The sequence below is a fragment of the Rhodamnia argentea genome, chromosome 6, assembly GCF_020921035.1.
Source record: "Rhodamnia argentea isolate NSW1041297 chromosome 6, ASM2092103v1, whole genome shotgun sequence".
Taxonomy (NCBI): domain Eukaryota; kingdom Viridiplantae; phylum Streptophyta; class Magnoliopsida; order Myrtales; family Myrtaceae; genus Rhodamnia; species Rhodamnia argentea.
In genome coordinates, this window is record NC_063155.1 from 15,472,816 (window position 1) to 15,492,613 (window position 19,798).

The window sequence follows — 19,798 nt, forward strand, 5'->3', positions numbered from 1 at the left end:
CATTGGATTACGTCCGTTTCTGCAAAGAAGGCCTTGGCAAAACCTCTCGACCTAGCTCAAAGAGTTCACTACAGGTTGAATCACAAATCGAGATCTTGCATTTTTTTAGGCAAGGTGATCATAGTCCATGACAAATTTAGCAGATGTTGCGTGAGTGACTCGTTTTAGTACGCCTCGATCCATATCGAATGACAAAGATCTCGACACATCCCCATCCGATAATCTCCCGACTTCTTTCCATGCATGCGGTTAAATGTTATTGCAACCGTTTTCGTGTAAGCCCAAGCCGAGCAACTCGAACAATCAAGACAAATTATCGACCACTCCATTCTAACATGTACCGGAGCTAGGTTTGCACAGTCCTACTTTACCTAAAGAGGACAACCGCCGAGGCTTTTCGCACGCACAATATACATGGAGGTAAATAATTAAAAAAAATTATCTGAAAAGTTCTAAGCTTATTGCATTTATGTCAATTCAATCCTAAGCCTTTTAATTTTTTCAATTTAGTCGTAAACCTTCTACGTTTTGTCAATTATAACCAAAAATCACTGGGAGCAGGACCGGGGTCACCAGGCCCTTGTTGGTAGCGAGCGAGGGCCGCTCCGACGACCGACGTCCACGTCATCGATCTCCACCCAAAATTAGCAGGATGTACTCAATTGGCAAAAGTATAATATATTTAGTACTTTTTGGACAATTTTCCTCTTTCATTAAAGGGATACGGGATTAGCGCTCGACTTTTAAAGTACCTGATCCGAGTGAAATGTGGATGGACCATGTTCTCGATTGGACGTCGGCGCAAAAGTGCTTAGCAATTGGGTCCTATATCGAATATAGATGCACGTTGCACATCCATGTAATGTTTCTCCGACAATGAAATAACGTTACCTAACATTTTCTTTTCTCCACGCCCCCCCATCCCCACTCCACGCCCACACCAAGCCCCGCCCCCCGCGGGCGGTCCTCAAACATCTTTATACAAGCTGCAAATCCACAACTTTTATATCCCAAAAAGTGGAGAATTGGATAAGATTACTAAGGTGCAAGCTTGAAGGCTATGCCATTCAGTCCAAACCAATGTACCTTCACGTTTCATTGCATCATACATAAAATCACGAAACGAGACGATCGCAATCAATCCATTCTCTCGATCTTGAAACACAGTTCGTCAATGGCAAATCATTGAGTGGACTCATGAGATCCAGCGATAATTTCAAAGCCATTTGTCCTAATGCTGCTCTCTCTCTCTCTCTCTCTCTCTCTCTCTCTCTCTCTCTCTCTCTCATATGACCGTAGCTGGATGATACAGCTTAATGATAAAAAGAATCGAAGATTCTTGTCGAGTTCGAGGATCAGAATAGGATCAGGATGGATCAGAGCTGGATTATTCCCTGGCCACATACTGATGGGACCGATGAAGTTTTTCGTCCTATCGTCTTGTTTCGAAGAGGGTTTCTCTTTTAGTCATTTTAGCCATTATTAGTGGACCATTGCCATAAGAAACGTATTATATAAGCTGGAGGTGAGCAATACGGTCCAATCGGACCGGACCAGACCGAACCTACTAGTTCGGTCTGATTTTCGAGGGCACCCATCCAATTTTCAGTTTCACAAAATTGGAACATGTGATTTTCAGTCCGATTCCTAGCTCTAGAGAAAAATCGGACTACCTGAACTGGACCAATCATTACTATTTTTATTTCTTAAATGTAAACCTAATAATCTGCTGATTGTTTTTTTTTTTTATATTGCTTACCCCTAGTAATAATCCATCGGTTTCATTGGACCGCCTAGAAACCGCTCCAGTTCTCAATTCTTGAATGGGATAGAACCTGATTAAGAAATTATCAGCCCCAATAGAAGCAACGCTGAATTAATGATCGGAATGAAAATTCAGTGTTATATAACCTACTCAACAATTTTTATTTTTCCTTCTCAATATCTGGGCAATAGCCTATTTTATGGAATCAGTTCGATCATTCGAGATTAACCAATATGGAAATCGTTTCGATTTTCGAATGCGAATAATCATATGTAAACCGAAATGCGTAGCAATCATTTAGAAAGCTAAGGAACCCGACTCTCACTCAATTTTGAGGAGACCCTTTGTATATCACGAAACTAACTTCATTAATTAGCAGGCAAAGCATAATTGTAGCAGCTAATAAGCACATGCATCCGGCCAAATAGAATTTCTTTATATAATTGAGGGCAAAAAAATGGGGGACAGATTGGCGATCAATCTAGAGATTTTAAAGCAATGAACGTTAGATACAATGCCTTTGATCCTCTATATCTTCTCTACCCACCAACTTACTCGTAGCATTAACCCTTCTCTCTCTCTCTCTCTCTCTCAAGCTAAGCTTCAGAGGCCTGAATTCTCCGCCATGGTTAGCTACTCTTCACCTGTCACTCTCTCTCTCTCTCTCTCTCTGTCTCTCTCTCTCTCATGATGATCTTTCAATGCGTTCATGCAGGAGGAGGGGCAAGCTATAACCAAGACGAGCTACGACTCTCCCGGCTCATGGAAGAAGAAAGGAAAAGGAGGATTCCGAGCTTCCGGATTCATTTTCGGTAATGGCATTCGACCCGTTAACTCCCTTCATAATACCCCTAGCGAAAAATCCTAGATTTAGCCAGACCTCCTATGGTAGATACGACCATCTCTTTATGTTGATATCAGCAAACCAAGTAAACATCTTCGGTTTTCTCATTGTCGTGGGTCGTGATAGTGTACTGGCTTTGATATTGGCCCGTTCTTTTTTTCTCACCCGGCAGCTCTGTCGGGGCTCGACAACATGGGGTTCATTGCGAACATGGCGACCATGGTGCTATACTTCTACCTGGTGATGCACTTTAATGTGTCGACTGCTTCGAACACTCTGACCAACTTCCTGGGTTCAACCTTCTTGCTCACACTTGTTGGTGCCTTCATTTCCGACACCTACTTGAGCAGACTCACGACCTGTCTTATTTTCGGAACCATCGAAGTTTTGGTATTTACTTATGTTCTTCATTTGGGATGACTGTGACTTTTGATTTCAGCCATAACTCTAGGATTGACTTTTACTTCCATGCAGGCTTTGGCAATGTTAACAATTGAGGCCCACGCCAAGCATTTACACCCAAACAAATGTGGGAAATCAAGTTGCATCCACGGAGGGACGGCCGTTTACTTCTATGCCAACCTCTGCCTCTTAGCCATCGGTTACGGAGGCGTCCGGGGCGCGTTCCCCGCGCTCGGGGCAGACCAATTTGACCAGACGGACCCTGTCGAGGCCGCCTCTCTCCCCACCTTCTTCAACTATCTCGTCCTCTGTACCACGGCCGGTGCCACCTTTGGGGTCACGGCCATTGTGTGGGTCAGCATGAACAAAGGATGGCACTGGGGTTTCCTTATTTCGACAATCGCTAGCACCATTGGCTTTGTCGTTTTGGCTGTGGGGAAGCCGTTTTATCGCGTACAACGACATGGAGAGAGCCCAGTCATCCGAATTTGGCAGGTAAATTTATTGGGTTCATTCTCTGAATACTAAATACTTTTCATAAGTAGATATCTAAGGGCATGCATGACAACAATTTTGGAATAGAAATCCGTTAGGTAACGCAACTTCTGGAGTAGAAATCAGTTTTATTAAGATTTTTTTTTCCAAATTTGAAGCATTTTTTTTTACTCTAGAAGTAATTTTGGGGCCACGTGAAGAAGTAATAAAAATTTCTTTCTTTCTAGAAGTAGAAAAATAACTTTTGCTCATAAGCAGAAGTTGATTTGTAGAGCAGAAGTATTGCCATGGGCCCTAAGTGGTCGAATTCAAGCCTACAATAACAATTTGTGGCGCCATTCTTGTAAATCAATCTCTGTATATCAGTATGTAAGTTTGTTGCTATCAAAATCGGACAGGTTGTGCTTCTGGCCATCAAAAACCGGAAGTTGCCCCTACCAGAGAATTCAGCTGACTTGTTTGAGATGAGTGACAAGGCGAGCAGTGTCTTAGCAGTGGCCAAAATCGCTCACACCGACCAGCTAAGGTGAATTCGTTAAAACAACCCCGAAACACATGTTGAATCTATTCAAACATCCATTGTGCATTTGCCTTGTCTCGTCTATGATTTAATTATAGCGCCAAAGGCTCTGAATGTCGATCCGTAGTTTTTAATGCGCATGACCGACTGATCGTGTGTTCTGGCGCAGGTTCCTAGACAAAGCAGCAATCCTACCGAAAGAATCAAAGCCTGAGCCATGGAAAGTGTGCACAGTGACCCAAGTTGAAGAGGTCAAAGTCCTGACGAGGATGCTTCCAATCTTGGCCAGCACCATCATCATGAACACATGCCTGGCTCAGCTCCAAACTTTCTCGGTCCAACAGGGCCGGCTCATGGACCCGTATCTCGGGTCCCTCAACATCCCAACGCCGTCCATCCCGGTCATCCCCCTCTTCTTCATGTCCATCCTCATCCCCATCTACGAGTACGTGTTTGTCCCCTTCGCCCGCAAGCTCACCGGCCACCCGTCGGGCATCACGCAGCTTCAGCGTGTCGGGGTTGGCCTCGTCCTGTCTGTGATCTCCATGGTCGTCGCCGGGTTCGTCGAGGTTAAGCGACGAGACGAGTGTAACAAGAGCCCCCCCTATGCCATCAGCCTCTTTTGGCTCGCTCTGCAGTATAGCATCTTCGGGATCGCCGACATGTTCACGCTGGTCGGGCTGCTGGAGTTCTTCTACAAAGAGGCGCCGGTCGGGATGAGGTCACTCTCGACGTCATTCACTTGGCTCTCGCTGTCCTTCGGCTACTTCTTGAGCTCCATCTTTGTGAACCTCATCAATTCGGTCACTGAGAGGATCACTCCTAGCAAGCAAGGATGGCTACATGGGGTGGACCTCAATAAGAATAATGTCAATCTGTTCTACTGGTTCCTGGCCATCCTAAGCACGCTCAACTTCGGTGTATACTTGGTCGCTGCCTCTTGGTACAAGTACAAGACGGAAGACCTTGCAGATTCGGAGATGAAACCGATGGCCCCGAACGGCGTGCCTCTAATTACGAACAACAACGATATGACCGACCGAAGCACTCAGAACGATGCCTCGGTGGCGTTCAATCCCGTTTCCTCTGCTGCTGAGCCCGTCGCTAAAGATAATAAAGCTGTGGAAAAAACAGAAGCTGCTGTGAACTAGTCTCAAAGTACAATCGACTGCAAGATTGAAATTGGCATTGTCCTCTACTTTGCCTTTAGTTTGGGTTGTGCGTATGTTGCGCATGTTGTGCTATGATCAATCAATTGCAGCTTATTGGCACACACCTTGGCTTGGATTCTGATATTAATTTTGATTTTTCGGTTTTCTATATAATAAAACTGTTGGAAAATTTAGCATATCTAATGAGATGAATAATGGAATCGGATTTTGAGGCGTGATAACACTCTTTTTAAGGATTTATTTGCCCCACAACGTTGCTAATGATTTTCGACAAATATCCTCCAAGAAACAACAAAGTCTCAATGAGAATAGCAGAAATCAATCCCGATATTTCTCTATGATCTCTCTAGGAAACAATTGAAAAGAGTGGCTATATTTCTCTTGAAAGAAAAAAAATGAAAAATGGAAAATGAAGTTCTGAATTGAATAGAAATGTTTAGTAATATATAGAGAAAATTTTTGAACAAACACGACTTTTCAAAGGCTAAGGACTTATGTCCAAACAAACATGTCCTTTCAAAAGTTAAGGAGTTATGTCCGAACGGACATAAATCGAACACACCTCTTCAAAGGTTGTAAGAGCCTTTGTTAACAACACACTGTTTCACTTGAAAACAATGTTAATTGTTGATTAGTGCTATTAGATTAAATATTAAAGTGGGGTCCACAGAAGATACGGTGTGCGCCCATGCGGGCAACCACACCCCAGTGAGCGATTATTTGCTCAAACGTGAAGGATCACGTTGGTTGGTTTTACGTCAATAACCGACGTACTCTCCTTCGTTCTCCCCTCGGTTACTTCATTCTGTTACTTCAAGAAAATAAAAAACACAGAATGCTCCTCCCATCGTCGATTGTCGTTTGTGAGAGAAAAACTCCGAGATCGCAAAGGGCATCTAATCGGTGATCAATAAGGTACGTCCTCGTGATGTATCTTCGTCGATCGGTGAATCTAGTGATCTATTGGGCATGTTTCCGCTGTTTTTTGAGTATGTGTTAGATCGGATTTAGTATCCAACATTGGTATCAAAGCATGTGTTACTTGATTCCCGATCGTTTTGTGTTGATATGGTGCGTTTTGAAGATTTTTTAACCCTAATCGCGAAGTTACTGTTCATAGCGTTTTGATTATGATTTGTTCGTCGAAATAGTAAATTGAACAAACCATTAGAACGGGCTCGTCGAGACGATCATTTTGAGTGGTCGCCGGCCCCGAGGGTCCGCCGGACGCCGCCGCACGCGCGCCACGCGCCACGACGAGGCGGAGTCCGCGGGGGCCGTGGCGTTTCGTCTCTTTTTATGCCATTTTTGTTCGCCATTTTGAGTTATGAATATACCATCGTGTTCGTCTCGAAAATACGAAAATTTTGGCGAAAATTTGGTCGCCGGAGGAGGCCGGACGGCCGGCCACGCGCCGGCACGCGCTGGAGGGAGCAGGCTGCGCGCGCGGCGAGCCACGCGCCGCACGTGCGGCGCACGTGGGGAGGCCGGGCCGCACGCATGAAGGAGGCTCGCGGCGCATTGGGCCATAACAGGCCCAATACTAAAATCCTTTTGTTTTATATAAACAGGCCTGAAGCGAAAAAGGCTCAGTCCAGCCCATTTGATTATAAACCCAAGCCTTTTAATAAAAACAAAAGGGAGAGGAAATTGGGCTGGCCCATTTCATTTATTTTTTTTTGGGATCCGGCCCGCGACCCGTTACAGACCCGACCCGGTCTGACCTTTGACCCGCGACCGTTGACCGTTGACCCGTTGACGGTTGACCCGTTGACTTTGACCGTTGACTTTGACCGTTGATCGAAAAAAAAAAAAAAAAAAAAAGGGTCTTGTTGGTCAATACTAAGGGGTCTTGTTTTACCTATTATTTTATTTATTATGATATGTTCATAATAGTTACAAAATAATTGGATTTTTAGTAATCCATTTGTGTTCTGCATTCGTTGCGGGAATAATGCAATGGGTAAGACGAAATGCGAGAACACCTCAAAGGCCAAGGAGAGCTGAAGCTCAGCAAGCTCTAAGGGAAAAGATTACAATATTGGGTCTTTATAAATGGGATAATGCTTCTGACATTATAACCCATGTTATTAAGGTCAACGAAATGATCCAAGAAATCGTATGGGCTGGACAAGAAATGACCCCGGTAGATGCATTTTATGCACTACGTAACACTATACCTGTAAAATGGCATGGTTTGATGAATAGCGCGTGGTGGAATGATGCTGCCACATATAAGAAATCCGTGCTACATTTCTTACATGATTTTATAAGGATCGGAGCGATGAAGATGTCATCGCTTGCAATGAATATATCTTAGCGCAGGCAGAATGCGCACCGGCGTAAAGGCAAGGGTCCTCAAAGGTTTTGTCCAAAGGAACTGATTTTGGCCCTCGATTTGATTCATAATCCTCCTCGAGACCTTAATTATTCTTTTCCTTGTACCAAGGAAATTACATATGCTCATGTTGTAACCGGAGCTAGGAGGATTACACGTTATTATATTTAGACTTTTATTTTTAGCTAGTTCCTTTCTTGTATGTCTTAGGAGACTTTTAGGGACTTGTGATTGTTGTATTGATGATTTTTGTATATGCATTATGGTATGTGTATATATTTCGAGTGGGAGTGTTCATAAGTTTTAGTAACTGTATGATGAACACAAAGTGATGATTATATTAGTATTGGTTTTAGATAAGAAAATCTGGATGATGATGGGGAACTTAGTGAACCGTTGATTTTAGAATTCCTTTTTTTGAAACTATATACCAGTATAATCGAGATGCATGAATATGATTGCATTTGTTGCATACAAATAGACTTTAAATACGTGCTAAATGTTATACTCGGATACTATGGCAACGGCATCTAAGAATATTGTTGCTGAGCTCAACAAGGGTGAGAAATTGAATGGCGAAAATTATGAAATCTGGAGTATGAAAATCCAAGATGTGCTTGAAGAACTAGAGGCATTGGAAGCTCTTAACCCGACCATGACCGAGCCGGAGGATGGCAATACTGCACAGCCACGAAGAGACAAAGAAGCCTTCGTTGTCCGGAAGAAAAAGAACTCTCTTGCTCGCATTACGTTGTTGAGTAGCATGGATAATGACATCATGAGGGAGTTCGGGCAGCATGAAAATGCTAAAGACATGTGGGATGCATTGAAGGTTAGATTTGGTCGGACTTCTGTCACCAAGCTGCGGCGGCTTACAATCGGGTTCGACACTTATAAGATGCCACATGGGCAGAATATAAAGCAACATTTGAGGAAGATGTCGAACATGATTAGTGAGCTAAAGGATGCTAGACATGTGTTGTCTGATGAACAACAAGTGCAGGCTGTAATTCGCTCTTTGCCTCACAATTGGGAACACATGAAGGTGAACCCGACCCACAATGTGAACGTCACAACCTTTGAGGATGTTGTGCGCCATTTGGAGCTAGAGGAGGACCGCCTTCTGGCGGCTAAGATACAATCTGATGTATATGTTCTTGGATCTAGCTCACATGGAGCTTCGGGCTTCAAGTGCAAGCATCCTGGAAAGTTCAAGAAGTGGACAGGCAAAAGAGTCGAACCATCCGGTAAGAAACCGAAGTTTGAGAAGCATGGAAAAGGGAAACGTCCCATGAAAAAGAACATTTCGAGGATGAAATGTTACAAGCGTGGCAAGAAGGGTCACTTCGCTCGCGTCCGTGGCGAGCCGAAGAAGGTAGAAACCCTTAACACACTTAAAAGTGTTTGTTATGTATCAAGTTCTGTATTTTTAATCGAATCTCATCCTTTGTGGACTGTAGACTCGGGAGCCACGGACCATGTAGCCAGAGATCGAAATACGTTCGTGGAATTTCGACGAATTCCAAGTGGAGCGAGATGGATTTATGTAGGAAACAATTCCAGAGTAGAAGTGAAAGGAATTGGCACTTGCCAACTTATCATGCGTGGTGGACGCACTTTATTTCTACATGATGTTCTGTACGCTCCGGAGATTCGTCGAAATCTTGTCTCTGTGTTGGTATTAGTCCAACTTGATTTTAGTATGAATTTTCACAATAATGGTGTGGATTTGTTGTTAGGAACAACTTTTTATGGTTCTGGTTATTTCACGGATGGCTTTATTGTATTAGATATTGAACATGCTAGTGTGAATGTATGTTATTCCCTGTTTGCATGTTCTAGTTCTATTGAGAATGATGTGAATACATGGCATGCTAGACTTGGTTATATTGGCCAACAAAGAATGAATAGATTAGCCAAAGATGGCTTATTAGGCAATATTGAGAAAGTTGAATTGCCTACCTGTGAGCATTGCCTAATGGGAAAAACAACTCGAAAGCCATTTGGAAAAGGGACAAGAGCTGAATTCCCATTGCAATTAATCCATACCGACATCCGTGGCCCGATGAATGTTAGGGCAAGGCATGGTGCTGTTTATTTCATCACATTTATTGATGATTATACTCGACATGGATATGTCTATCTAATATCTCATAAATCAGAAGCATTTAGTTGCTTCAAGAAATTTATGACCTTAGTGGAAAATCAGTTAGATAAGAAAATAAAAGCTTTGAGATCCGATCGAGGTCGAGAATATTTATCCGATGAGTTTAGAAATCTATGTGATGAAAAGGGAATAGATAGACAGTTATCTATTCCATACACTCCGCAACAAAATGGTGTTGCCGAAAGACGAAACAGAACCCTACTTGAAATGGTTAGGTCCATGATGGCACAAGCTAATTTACCAATCGCTTTTTGGGGCGATGCTTTATTAATCGCTGCCTATGTGCTTAACCGAGTGCCTTCCAAATCGATCACTTCTACCCCATATGAATTGTGGCCATGTCGAAAACCCGATTTAAGCTTTCTCAAACCTTGGGGTTGTGCTGCCTATACTCATGAGTCCTCACATAAATATGGAAAATTAGGACCAAGAGGCAAAAAGAGTATCTTCATAAGGTACTCGGAACACTCAAAAGGATATGTGTTCATAGGTGAGCAAGAAAGTGGAAATGTGACTGAATTTGAATCACGAGATATCACATTCTTAGAGAATGAATTTCCAAGAAAGGGCGAAATAGGTGAAGATTGTTCCCTATTTGAGACATTGGATCAAGATAATGAGATTGTTGGACATAATGATCCAAGTGGAAGCAATGTGAGAGGTGGGGAGTTGAATACAAACCGATCTCCATTGCAACCACTTGATGAATCAATGCCATTATCTGGTCCGAGTGGGAGCGTATTGGAGGAAGAAGTACCCTTGGTACAATCTTCTCCACGACAAACCGGTCGCAAAAGCATTCATCGACGATGCTTTGAAATTGAAGGGGAAGCTTTCATGATCGCTCAATTGGATGAAGATGAGCCAAGAAATGTGAATGAGGCTCTATCTTGCCCCGATAAGGAAAAATGGATGAAAGCAATGAAAGAAGAGATGGAGTCAATGAAATCAAACCAAGTTTGGGAACTGGTTGATCTTCCGAAAGGACGCAAAGCCATTGGGAACAAATGGGTTCTCAAAATAAAGCGCAAGGCTGATGGCTCAATTGAGAAATATAAGGCACGCCTTGTGGCGAAAGGATATAATCAACAGGAAGGAATTGACTATGAAGATACTTTTTCTCCCGTAGTAAGATTTACCTCGATTCGCCTCATTCTAGCAATAGTGGCTAATTTGGATCTTGAATTGCATCGGATGGATGTAAAGACTGCTTTTCTCAATGGAGAATTAGATGAAGAGATTTACATGGAACAACCCGTTGGGTTTGTTAAAAAGGGCCAAGAACAAAAAGTATGTCGACTTTTGAGATCGATATATGGCCTTAAGCGATCTTCAAGACAATGGTATATACGCTTCAATAATGCCATAGTGGCGTATGATTTTGAAATAATTAATGAAGATAATTGCGTCTATATCAAAAGGTCCAAAGGTCACTTTGTAATTTTATCATTATATGTTGATGATAAATTGATTGCTGGAAATAATATGGAGTTTGTGAAGACAATCAAAAGTTGCCTATCTTCTAATTTTGAAATGAAAGATATGGGTGAAGCTACATACATTCTCGGAGTTAAGATTTCGAGAGATCGTTCGAAAAGGTCATTATCTCTTTCGCAAGAAACGTACGTCAATAAAATTCTCGAACGATTTTGTATGCAAGATTGCAAATCCATTGATACTCCTATTGCAAAAGGTAATGGGTTGAGCCAAAGAATGTGTCCTAAGACTCCACAAGAGCAAGAACGTATGAAAAACGTTCCATATGCCGATGCTATTGGAAGTCTTATGTACGCTATGATGTGTACAAGACCTGATATTTGTTATGCGGTTGGATTGGTCGGTAGATACCAATCCAATCCAGGTCAAGCACATTGGATTGCCGTTAAGAGAATTTTGAGGTATCTGAAAGGAACCGCCGATTACTCGCTAACTTATCAAGGAAGTGATCTGCACCTAGAGGGCTACACCGATGCTGACCGGGGAGGAGATTTGGATGAGAGAAAATCCACTTCTGGAAATGTATTCTTACCGAATAATGGCGCCATATCGTGGAGCAGTAAGAAACAACAGTGTATAGCCTTATCCACCATGGAAGCCGAGTTCGTGGCATTATCGGCGGCAGCACAAGAAGGTGTTTGGCTTAGAAGATTTATGGATCATTTGGGTGTTACGAGAGATGCTGCAAAACCTGTGAAGGTTTATTGTGATAGTCAAGCAGCAATGGCTTATACTAAGGATCCCAAGTTTCATAGTAAGACCAAACACATAGGCATTAAGTATAACTATGTCAAGGACATGGAAGCACGAAAAGAGGTGAACCTACAGTATATATCTACGCATAGAATGTTAGCAGATCCCATGACAAAGCCAATTCCTAGAGATGTTTTCTTTGGTTATATAAAGACTCTAGGACTGCGTAGAGGTTAATGTATTGAATATTTGTATTTTTTCCCCGAACGTCAATAATTGATGATGTTGTTTATCAATATTAAAGTCTATAAGTTTATTTGATATTCATGCATGTTAATGCTTGGTGCACTATATGTTAAAAGGGTATGTCGGACGGATGAGAGGTTAGCCCACTCACACGGGTAACCGCCTCTATTTATTTATGTAGTAAATAGAGATGAGGCAATTTTAAGCTTATTATCTAGGTGATAATTGAGAGCTCAAGCTTAAAATACTAATACCGCCTTAACATGATGTTAAGATAAGGACTTATTACTTACAATGTCCGGAAGTGAAATAACCCACATAGTTCATTTTATATGTCTTAAATGCCGGATGAGAGTTCTGATGAAAAACTCGTGGCTGGAGTTGTTACATGAACTCAAGTTAGACACCGAGTGTGTCAAGATGAGCATCCGTACGGTATTAAAATAGAAAGACATACGCTCCATAGGGAAGGAGAACATACTGTAATACGTATTTCATATTACGTATGCACTATCGACCAATGAGAGTAGGCAAGATTTTTGATCTCAACTTCTCTGTGCCGTGTGAGACTCTCGAGGATAAAATTCCTCATTTTAAGTACCCACATGACTCTTCATTATTCTCAAGGTCTCTATTTAGTGTTTGGTATCTTAGGGTGTTGTCTATGGTCATGAAATTGATTCGATCTAAAGGGACATTTCTAGAAAAGCGAGCTGAACCGAGATTGAGAGATCTAATGAATGAGGAAGATTGATTTGGAGTTTTAAGTCACATTATGAATTATATTCACAGACCGGTCAATTATGATTATTTGGTGTGATCATAATTGTGAATATAATATGTCAACTTTAAAATGAGATCTAGTGAGAAATTTACATGTGACTGATCGATCTAGGGTATAGCATACAATTCATTTCTTTTTATGTCCAATTTTAGAGCTGTCATATACTCCCAACGGATATATGACAACGAGCTCTTAGTGTATGCTGGTCGCACGGGTTATTTGCCAATATGAACTTTGCGAAGATGAAAAGTTTAGTTGTTAGTCCTCCGTGGACAAATAGGAGTTGTTTGCCCTACATGGGCGAGTGGGAGATATTAGACTAAATATTAAAGTGGGGTCCACAGGAGATACGGTGTGCGCCCATGCGGGCAACCACACCCCGGTGAGTAGTTATTTGCTCAAACGTGAAGGATCACGTTGGTTGGTTTTACGTCAATAATCGACGTACTCTCCTTCGTTCTCCCCTCGGTTACTTCATTCTGTCACTTCAAGAAAATAAAAAACGTAGAACGTTCCTCCCATCGTCGATTGTCATTTGACAGAGAAAAACTCCGAGATCGCAAAGGGCATCTAATCGGTGATCAATAAGGTACGTCCTCGTGATGTATCTTCGTCGATCAGTGAATCCGGTGATCTATTGGGCATGTTTCCGCTGTTTTTTGAGTATGTGTTAGATCGGATTCAGTATCCAACAAGTGCCAAATCTAAACCACATGCGCACTCACATCTTTTCGATGTGAGACAAGGCACCTCTTAGTTTGTTTTACAAATAAACTACCAGCAATCCCCCACTTTATTTATAAAACAAACTTACAAAATAAAGTTTCTCAAAAAATATAGCCAAAAATTTCATGAGATTAATATGCATACATGAAGATCTCTTTCGAGTTAAACCTTCATTTAGTGCAAGTATCTCAAAACTCTATCAAAGTTACAAATAGCTTGGCTTTAAATTTATTACTCTAAACACTTTTAGTACCTGTTTTATGAGCTCTCTAGAAAATAACTTCAACTTTTGTAAGAAGTGGCACCACTTTTAAGCCTATATAGGTGAAGTATTATCACGTGTTTCTATTACTAATAAACACTTTATAAATCATGTTATACTTCATTAAGAGTATAGCTCAACCTCTAAACATAATAGATGATACCGACTTCTCTTATCCGGGCTAGTATCAGCATCACACAATTACTATCAATAACTTGTTTTTACCCATTGAACCTTATAACTAATAATATGCTAGTATTATGTCAAGTTACCATTACTGATTATTTTAAGTATAGGGTTTTAGCGCTCAATGGAACCATCTGCCTTGTACTTGATTTTACACACCCACTTGCACCAAATGGATCGTTGATGGGGTGGTAAAGGAATGACATCCCATGTTTCACCCTCCATTAGAGCATGTAGTTCATCCGCCAAGGCTTTTTGCCGATGTGGATTTTTGACAGCCCCATTCTACTAGGATGGTTCATGTTCCTCAGATATTCTACTAATGCAGCACATATGTTCCGGTGATGGACATGTAAAGCTAACATTAGAAGAAATAGCATAGCATGCACCGGATGAGTTCACGGCAAAACAAATTTAGTTCTTTATCCATATGGGTGGTTGTGTTGCGCAACTTGAATGTCAAGGAGGAACGGGTTCAAAATTATCATGATTGAGTAGAACATGAGAGATATGATCTGAAGGATTTGACGAAGACACCAAAGAACCCTCCAATATTGGTGTTTCAATGTTCATTTGTAATGACAAACTGGAATCAATTCCGGATGCGGGAGGTACCATGTAAGGAACCATGACAAGCTGCGTTGGTGATAAATCTTCTTTACTCAAGAACAGATGGTGAGTGGTAGTTTCTTCCGGTTGCGGGAAAAGTACACTAGAAGTGCCATAACTTTTGTACGGCGTTCACTTAAGTGCCATAAATTTTAAAAATCGTTCACTTGAGTGCCATGTTGACGTGGCAACCGGAAAAGCCGACGTGGCAGCCGGAAAGCTACCGTAGACGCCGGAAAAGTTACTGTAGACGCCGGAAAGATGACGTGGCACTCCGGAAAGGCGACGTGGTACGCCGGAAAAGTTCTTGTAGCACTCAAGTGAACGATTTTGCTCCGACGTAGCACTCAAGTGAACGATTTTTTAAAGCTATGACACTTAAGTGAACGTTTTAAAAGTTATGGCACTTAAGTGAACGCCGTACACAAGTTATGGCACTTCTAGTGTACTTTTCCCTCCGATTCTTGAATATTTTTCCTCTTAGAAAGGGAACATATCTTCATGAAAAATAACATCCCGACTGATGAAAAATCGTCCAGTCAATGGATAAATAACCAAATATCCCTTCTAAAGAGTAGGGTATCCCATAAATACACATTTAAGAGCACAAGGACCCAATTTGTCCCGAGGGCCCACAGTAGATACATAACATAAGCATCCAAAGACACGCAGACGACGGATATCCGGAGCTTTACCAAAGAGTAGCTCGAAAGGAGTTCGTCCATTTAGGATCAAAGTTGGCGTCTGATTGACTAAGTAGGCTACTGTGACCACACAATCTCCTCAGTACATTTCAAGATTGGAAGCTTGGTATTTGACGGCTCAAGCAACCTCTAAGAGGTCACAATGTTTTCTCTCTACAACCTCGTTTTGTTGGGGTGTGTGGGCACATGAACTTTCATGAAGAATTCCATTCAAGGTGAAGAATGAGGAACATTCATGATTAAAAAAATCATGGGCATTATCGATACGAATCTGCTGAATAGATTTATGAAACTGATTTTTTTTATCAAAATAAGAAAATTCTTAAGATGAGAAAGGGTTTGGGCTTTGGATTGGGGAAAAGTGTCAAAAAAGTCCTAAACCTATTGCATTAGTGTCAATTCAGTCCTAAACCTTTTTTTTTTTATGTCAATTCAGTCCTAAACCTTTTGTATTGGTGCCAATTAATTCCTAAACCTTTTATTAGTGCCAATTCAATTCTAAACCTTTTACAATAGTGCCAATTTAGTCTAAAAATTTTACATTTATGCCAATTGAGTCAATTCGGTTAATTTTGATTGGAAATTACTAGCATGGACGTCAATTATCCTACGTGGCACGCTTGGCGCTAACGTGGGTATTTTTTAAAATTTTGTTATATTTTAAATAATTTTTAAAAATGATTTTGAAAAAAAACAAAAAAAATGCTTTAAAATTTATTTAAAATATTAAAATAATATTAAAAAAATGTCTAAGTCGGCGCTAGCCATGCCATGTAGAACAATCGATGTCCACGTCAATGATTATTGATCAAAATTGGCCGGATTAACTCAATTGGTATAAATATAAAAGATTTAGGACTGAATTGGCAACAATACAGAAGGTTTAGGACTAAATTAGTACCAATAAAAGGTTTAGGACTTAATTGGCACCAATGCAAAAGGTTTAGGACTGAATTGACACCAAAAAAAAAGGTTTACGACTAAATTGGCATTAGTGCAATAGGTTTAGGACTTTTTTGACACTTCTCCCCTTTGGATTGCATGAGGAAAACCCAAGTTCTACGTGTGTAATCATCTACGATTGTGACAAAAAACTAGGACCCATCACGATATGGAGTGTGATATTGTCCCCAAATGGCCATATGTAAAAGGCCAAAAGCATCATGGGCACGTGATGTGCTTTGAGAGAAAGGTAGTCGCGATTGTTTAGCCAATGGACAAATAGAGCACTTGGGATGAGGAAAGCTGGCACCATGAGCAATTGTTGATGAGATAAAGAAACATTGTTATTAATGTTGGCATTACACAAGATACCCTTATTCAAAGGGAAATAGGAAAAATCAATATTCTTTGGTAGTACAGCCCAAAAAGAAATCCTTCATGACTTTTATCCAAGCCCATCAGTTTCCCAGTTGAAAGGGCCTGAAAAGACATGTTTCAGAGTCAAAAAGAATTCGACAAGAATTGTCCTTACAAAGTTTGGAGACGGAAGTGAGATTGAATTTGAATTTCGGAATGCGAAAGATATTTTTCAGCGTGATGGATGGATTGAGATGGACATTTCCAATTTTAGTAACAAAGGTGTCACTGTCATTTGGAAGGTGAACTGAAGTGTGATTAGAGGCTTTATAAATATAAGAAAAGAAACGTTCATCGCAAACTATGTCATCACTAGCACTGGAATCAATAATACAAGCTTCAGTAGAAATGTAGCTCATTGAGCAATGGGATATACCTGCATAACTGGCCGTTTTATCTTGGGTGCTCAGCTGGCTTAGAGCTCTCATGACTTGCTGAAATTGATCAGAATTAATGGGCTGATTAACTGTAGTATTCGCTGCGAATGAAAAATCTCGCTCTTTTCTTTCTTTGATTGTGGTTTCCCATGCAATTTCTAAGAATTTTCTTTAGTATGATAAAGTCATTTGCAATAATCGCAAAATTTACCTTTTCCTTTGTTCAAATTTAAGCCATTAGATTTAGATGACGCTGCCGAATCTCGACGATTGGATGCTTTCCCTACAAGTGCTGACATGGCGTGATATGTGCCATCTCATTTGGATGCGACATGGATCAAGGATAAGTCGTCCGATCGCGCCGCTTATCTTAAGCCGTCAAATCTTGTGATCAAATCTTGGCCATTCATTTGCATGGAGCCTCAGTTGCGCCCTAGACCGTTTGACCGTTTGATTGGGATGGCACGATTTAATCGTGTTCATCGGTTTTGAAAGAAGAAGTGAGGTCTTCTTTCTCACTCAAGAAACCTAGCGCCATGGACGACCGAACGAGACCCCCATGGCCATACCCCGTGTGACGACCCCAGGACCTTTGCCCCATTATTCTTTTCTCATTTCTAATTTGTTCATTTATTCTCTATCAACCCTCATCTATAAGTCTCAAGGAATACTTAATGGTAGGGCGACATACTGCTTTTCATGTTATATTATTATTTTCTGCTAATCTTTATTCTTAGTTTTGGGGAACCAACCCAGCCCATCTGATTAACAGACATAGCAACTTCCAAGATTTCCACAAACATATTTAATCTCATATTTAAGTAGGCATCTCAAGCACTTCGTACAATACCTAGCTTCCCCATTCCTATGTACAAGCCAAAATTTAGAGAAGCACACATGACAGTTACCTCACAGGCTCACATTACTTAACCTTCCAACCGATGCACAATCAAAATTTGGTGAATGCTATCCGAGCATCCACTACAACCGATGTGTCGTCATCTCCATCTACTAATATGGGATAGAACTTCCCTTTCTTCTTGGAGCAGGCTCATTCTAAGGGGTCGCTCCGTCTTGAAAACCAGGTGGACCATCGAAATTACGCAATGGGCCTCGCAGCATGCCTTCCTCCATCTTCTTGTGCCACGTGATGAACTGCACAGGAATCTGATTGGCTAGCCCGACATTAATCCAAACTGTCGACATAATTATAACGTATTGAGTTCCAATCTCAACATCAACCACTGTCTGTGTGAGATGAACCGTGCTGGTGGGGAAACCGAACGGCGGTTCCTGCAAAAAAATCCATCTTTCTTACTTGAAAAATAAAGGAATGAGCAAACAACCCAGTAAATAAAATTTCTAGGCCTAAGATAAAAATATTAGCCTCGTACTTAACTCGGTGGTGAAAATGCACTTTACACAAAGTTATCTTGTGATCTATTACCAAAAGGATGCTATGCATCATCAGTCATGCCAATCTCACATAAGCACAGAATGCAATTGATATTCTTTTTTTTTTGTTTCACTTTTGGGCTTTCTTTTTCCGAGCCTCACATCGGAACTTTTGGTACAGGGCAACGTCATCACTGCACGTGTACGATGGCAGAAACTTATCATATCATCATTAGATAAACAACGTTTATGCCATCGCCTCAAGTAATACTTTTAGCGAATAATGGTGGATAATTTCGTTGTCACGAGCAACGGCCAGAAAATACATTGTTACCTCAAGCTCCTACACCATTTGTGACACCCTAGGATTTATGAACTATAAGATAAGGGAAATGATAAAAGTGGACCCACCTTATCAATTCAGCCCCCTAGTAAAAAAAAATTCTAGATTTTTCTCTCTCTCCCCACTTTAGCTGCTTTGCCGACTCTTCCCTGCTCCCTCTTCTTTTTCTTCTTCTTTATCCTTCTTTTCTTCTTCTGTTTTCACTTCGTTCGACGCTTCCTCAGCCACCGAACACCACCACCACCTCACAGCCCATCAACCACCACTCCCTCCACCGTCTACAGCCATCGCCGCCACCGCAGCAGCCCCCGGGAGCCTCGAATCAGCCCGACTCCCTCGCTGCAGCCCTGTTTCTGTTTCTGCTGTGTTGCTGCAGCTGCTGCCCTTGCTTTGTTTGCGCTCCTGCTGCAGCTCCGATCCTTCCTTCGACCACCCCTGCACCTGTCCCGTCCCCGTTGAGCCGCCTCAGTCCCTCGCCGAACCCCGAACAGCCCCAAGAACCGAAGCTTCTGCTTTGTTCCCCTGTTTTCTGCTCTGTTTTGCTCGCTGCTGCGCCGCTTGGTTCCGCAATTGTTCCGACCACCAAGAGCCACTAGCCACATCCCTCAGTGCCCCTCAGATCACCATCGTCAGCCCACGAAGTTCCACCACCATCGAAGCCCCGGAACGGCCCAAACCGGAGACCTTGCTCTGCCTCCACCTGTGCTGCGATTCTGCTTCTGTTTTCAGCTCTCAGTTGCTGCTCCGCCACCCACAACTGTCCCCTAACCTTGTCCCGACTACCTCACACCCTCACTGTCAACCTCGGAGCCATTTACCGCCCAAAAGAGCCGCCACAGCCGCGAACATCCCTACCCTGCCTTCGCCTGCCCTGTTCTATCTCCGGTGTGCCCTGTTCGAGGGCCAGTTCCATG

At 41.9% G+C, this 19,798-nt stretch overlaps 1 protein-coding gene across 2 annotated transcripts; it reads left to right on the plus strand.

The window, feature by feature from the left end:
• Positions 1-2,222: 2,222 nt before the first annotated feature.
• On the plus strand, positions 2,223-5,350 carry LOC115756188 (protein NRT1/ PTR FAMILY 4.5-like). Of its 2 annotated transcripts, none has more exons than XM_030695879.2 (6): positions 2,223-2,393; positions 2,481-2,577; positions 2,782-2,999; positions 3,084-3,506; positions 3,905-4,032; positions 4,196-5,350. In XM_030695879.2, the coding sequence occupies exons 1-6, from the start codon at positions 2,280-2,282 to the stop codon at positions 5,175-5,177; spliced, it is 1,962 nt and encodes a 653-aa protein (XP_030551739.2). In that variant the 5' UTR covers positions 2,223-2,279; the 3' UTR covers positions 5,178-5,350. The 2 variants fall into 2 exon arrangements, with proteins under 2 accessions (XP_030551739.2, XP_030551740.2); XM_030695880.2 differs by having other exon boundaries at positions 2,484-2,577.
• The last annotated feature ends 14,448 nt before the right edge of the window (positions 5,351-19,798 follow it).

Bases quoted from the DNA above. Each gene is read 5' to 3' on its own strand.
- LOC115756188 (XM_030695879.2), top strand. From the start codon at position 2,280: ATGCCTTTGATCCTCTATATCTTCTCTACCCACCAACTTACTCGTAGC. The intron at 2,578-2,781 runs GTAATGGCATTC...CTCACCCGGCAG, and splicing joins AGCTTCCGGATTCATTTTCG to CTCTGTCGGGGCTCGACAAC. The intron at 3,000-3,083 runs GTATTTACTTAT...ACTTCCATGCAG, and splicing joins TCGGAACCATCGAAGTTTTG to GCTTTGGCAATGTTAACAAT.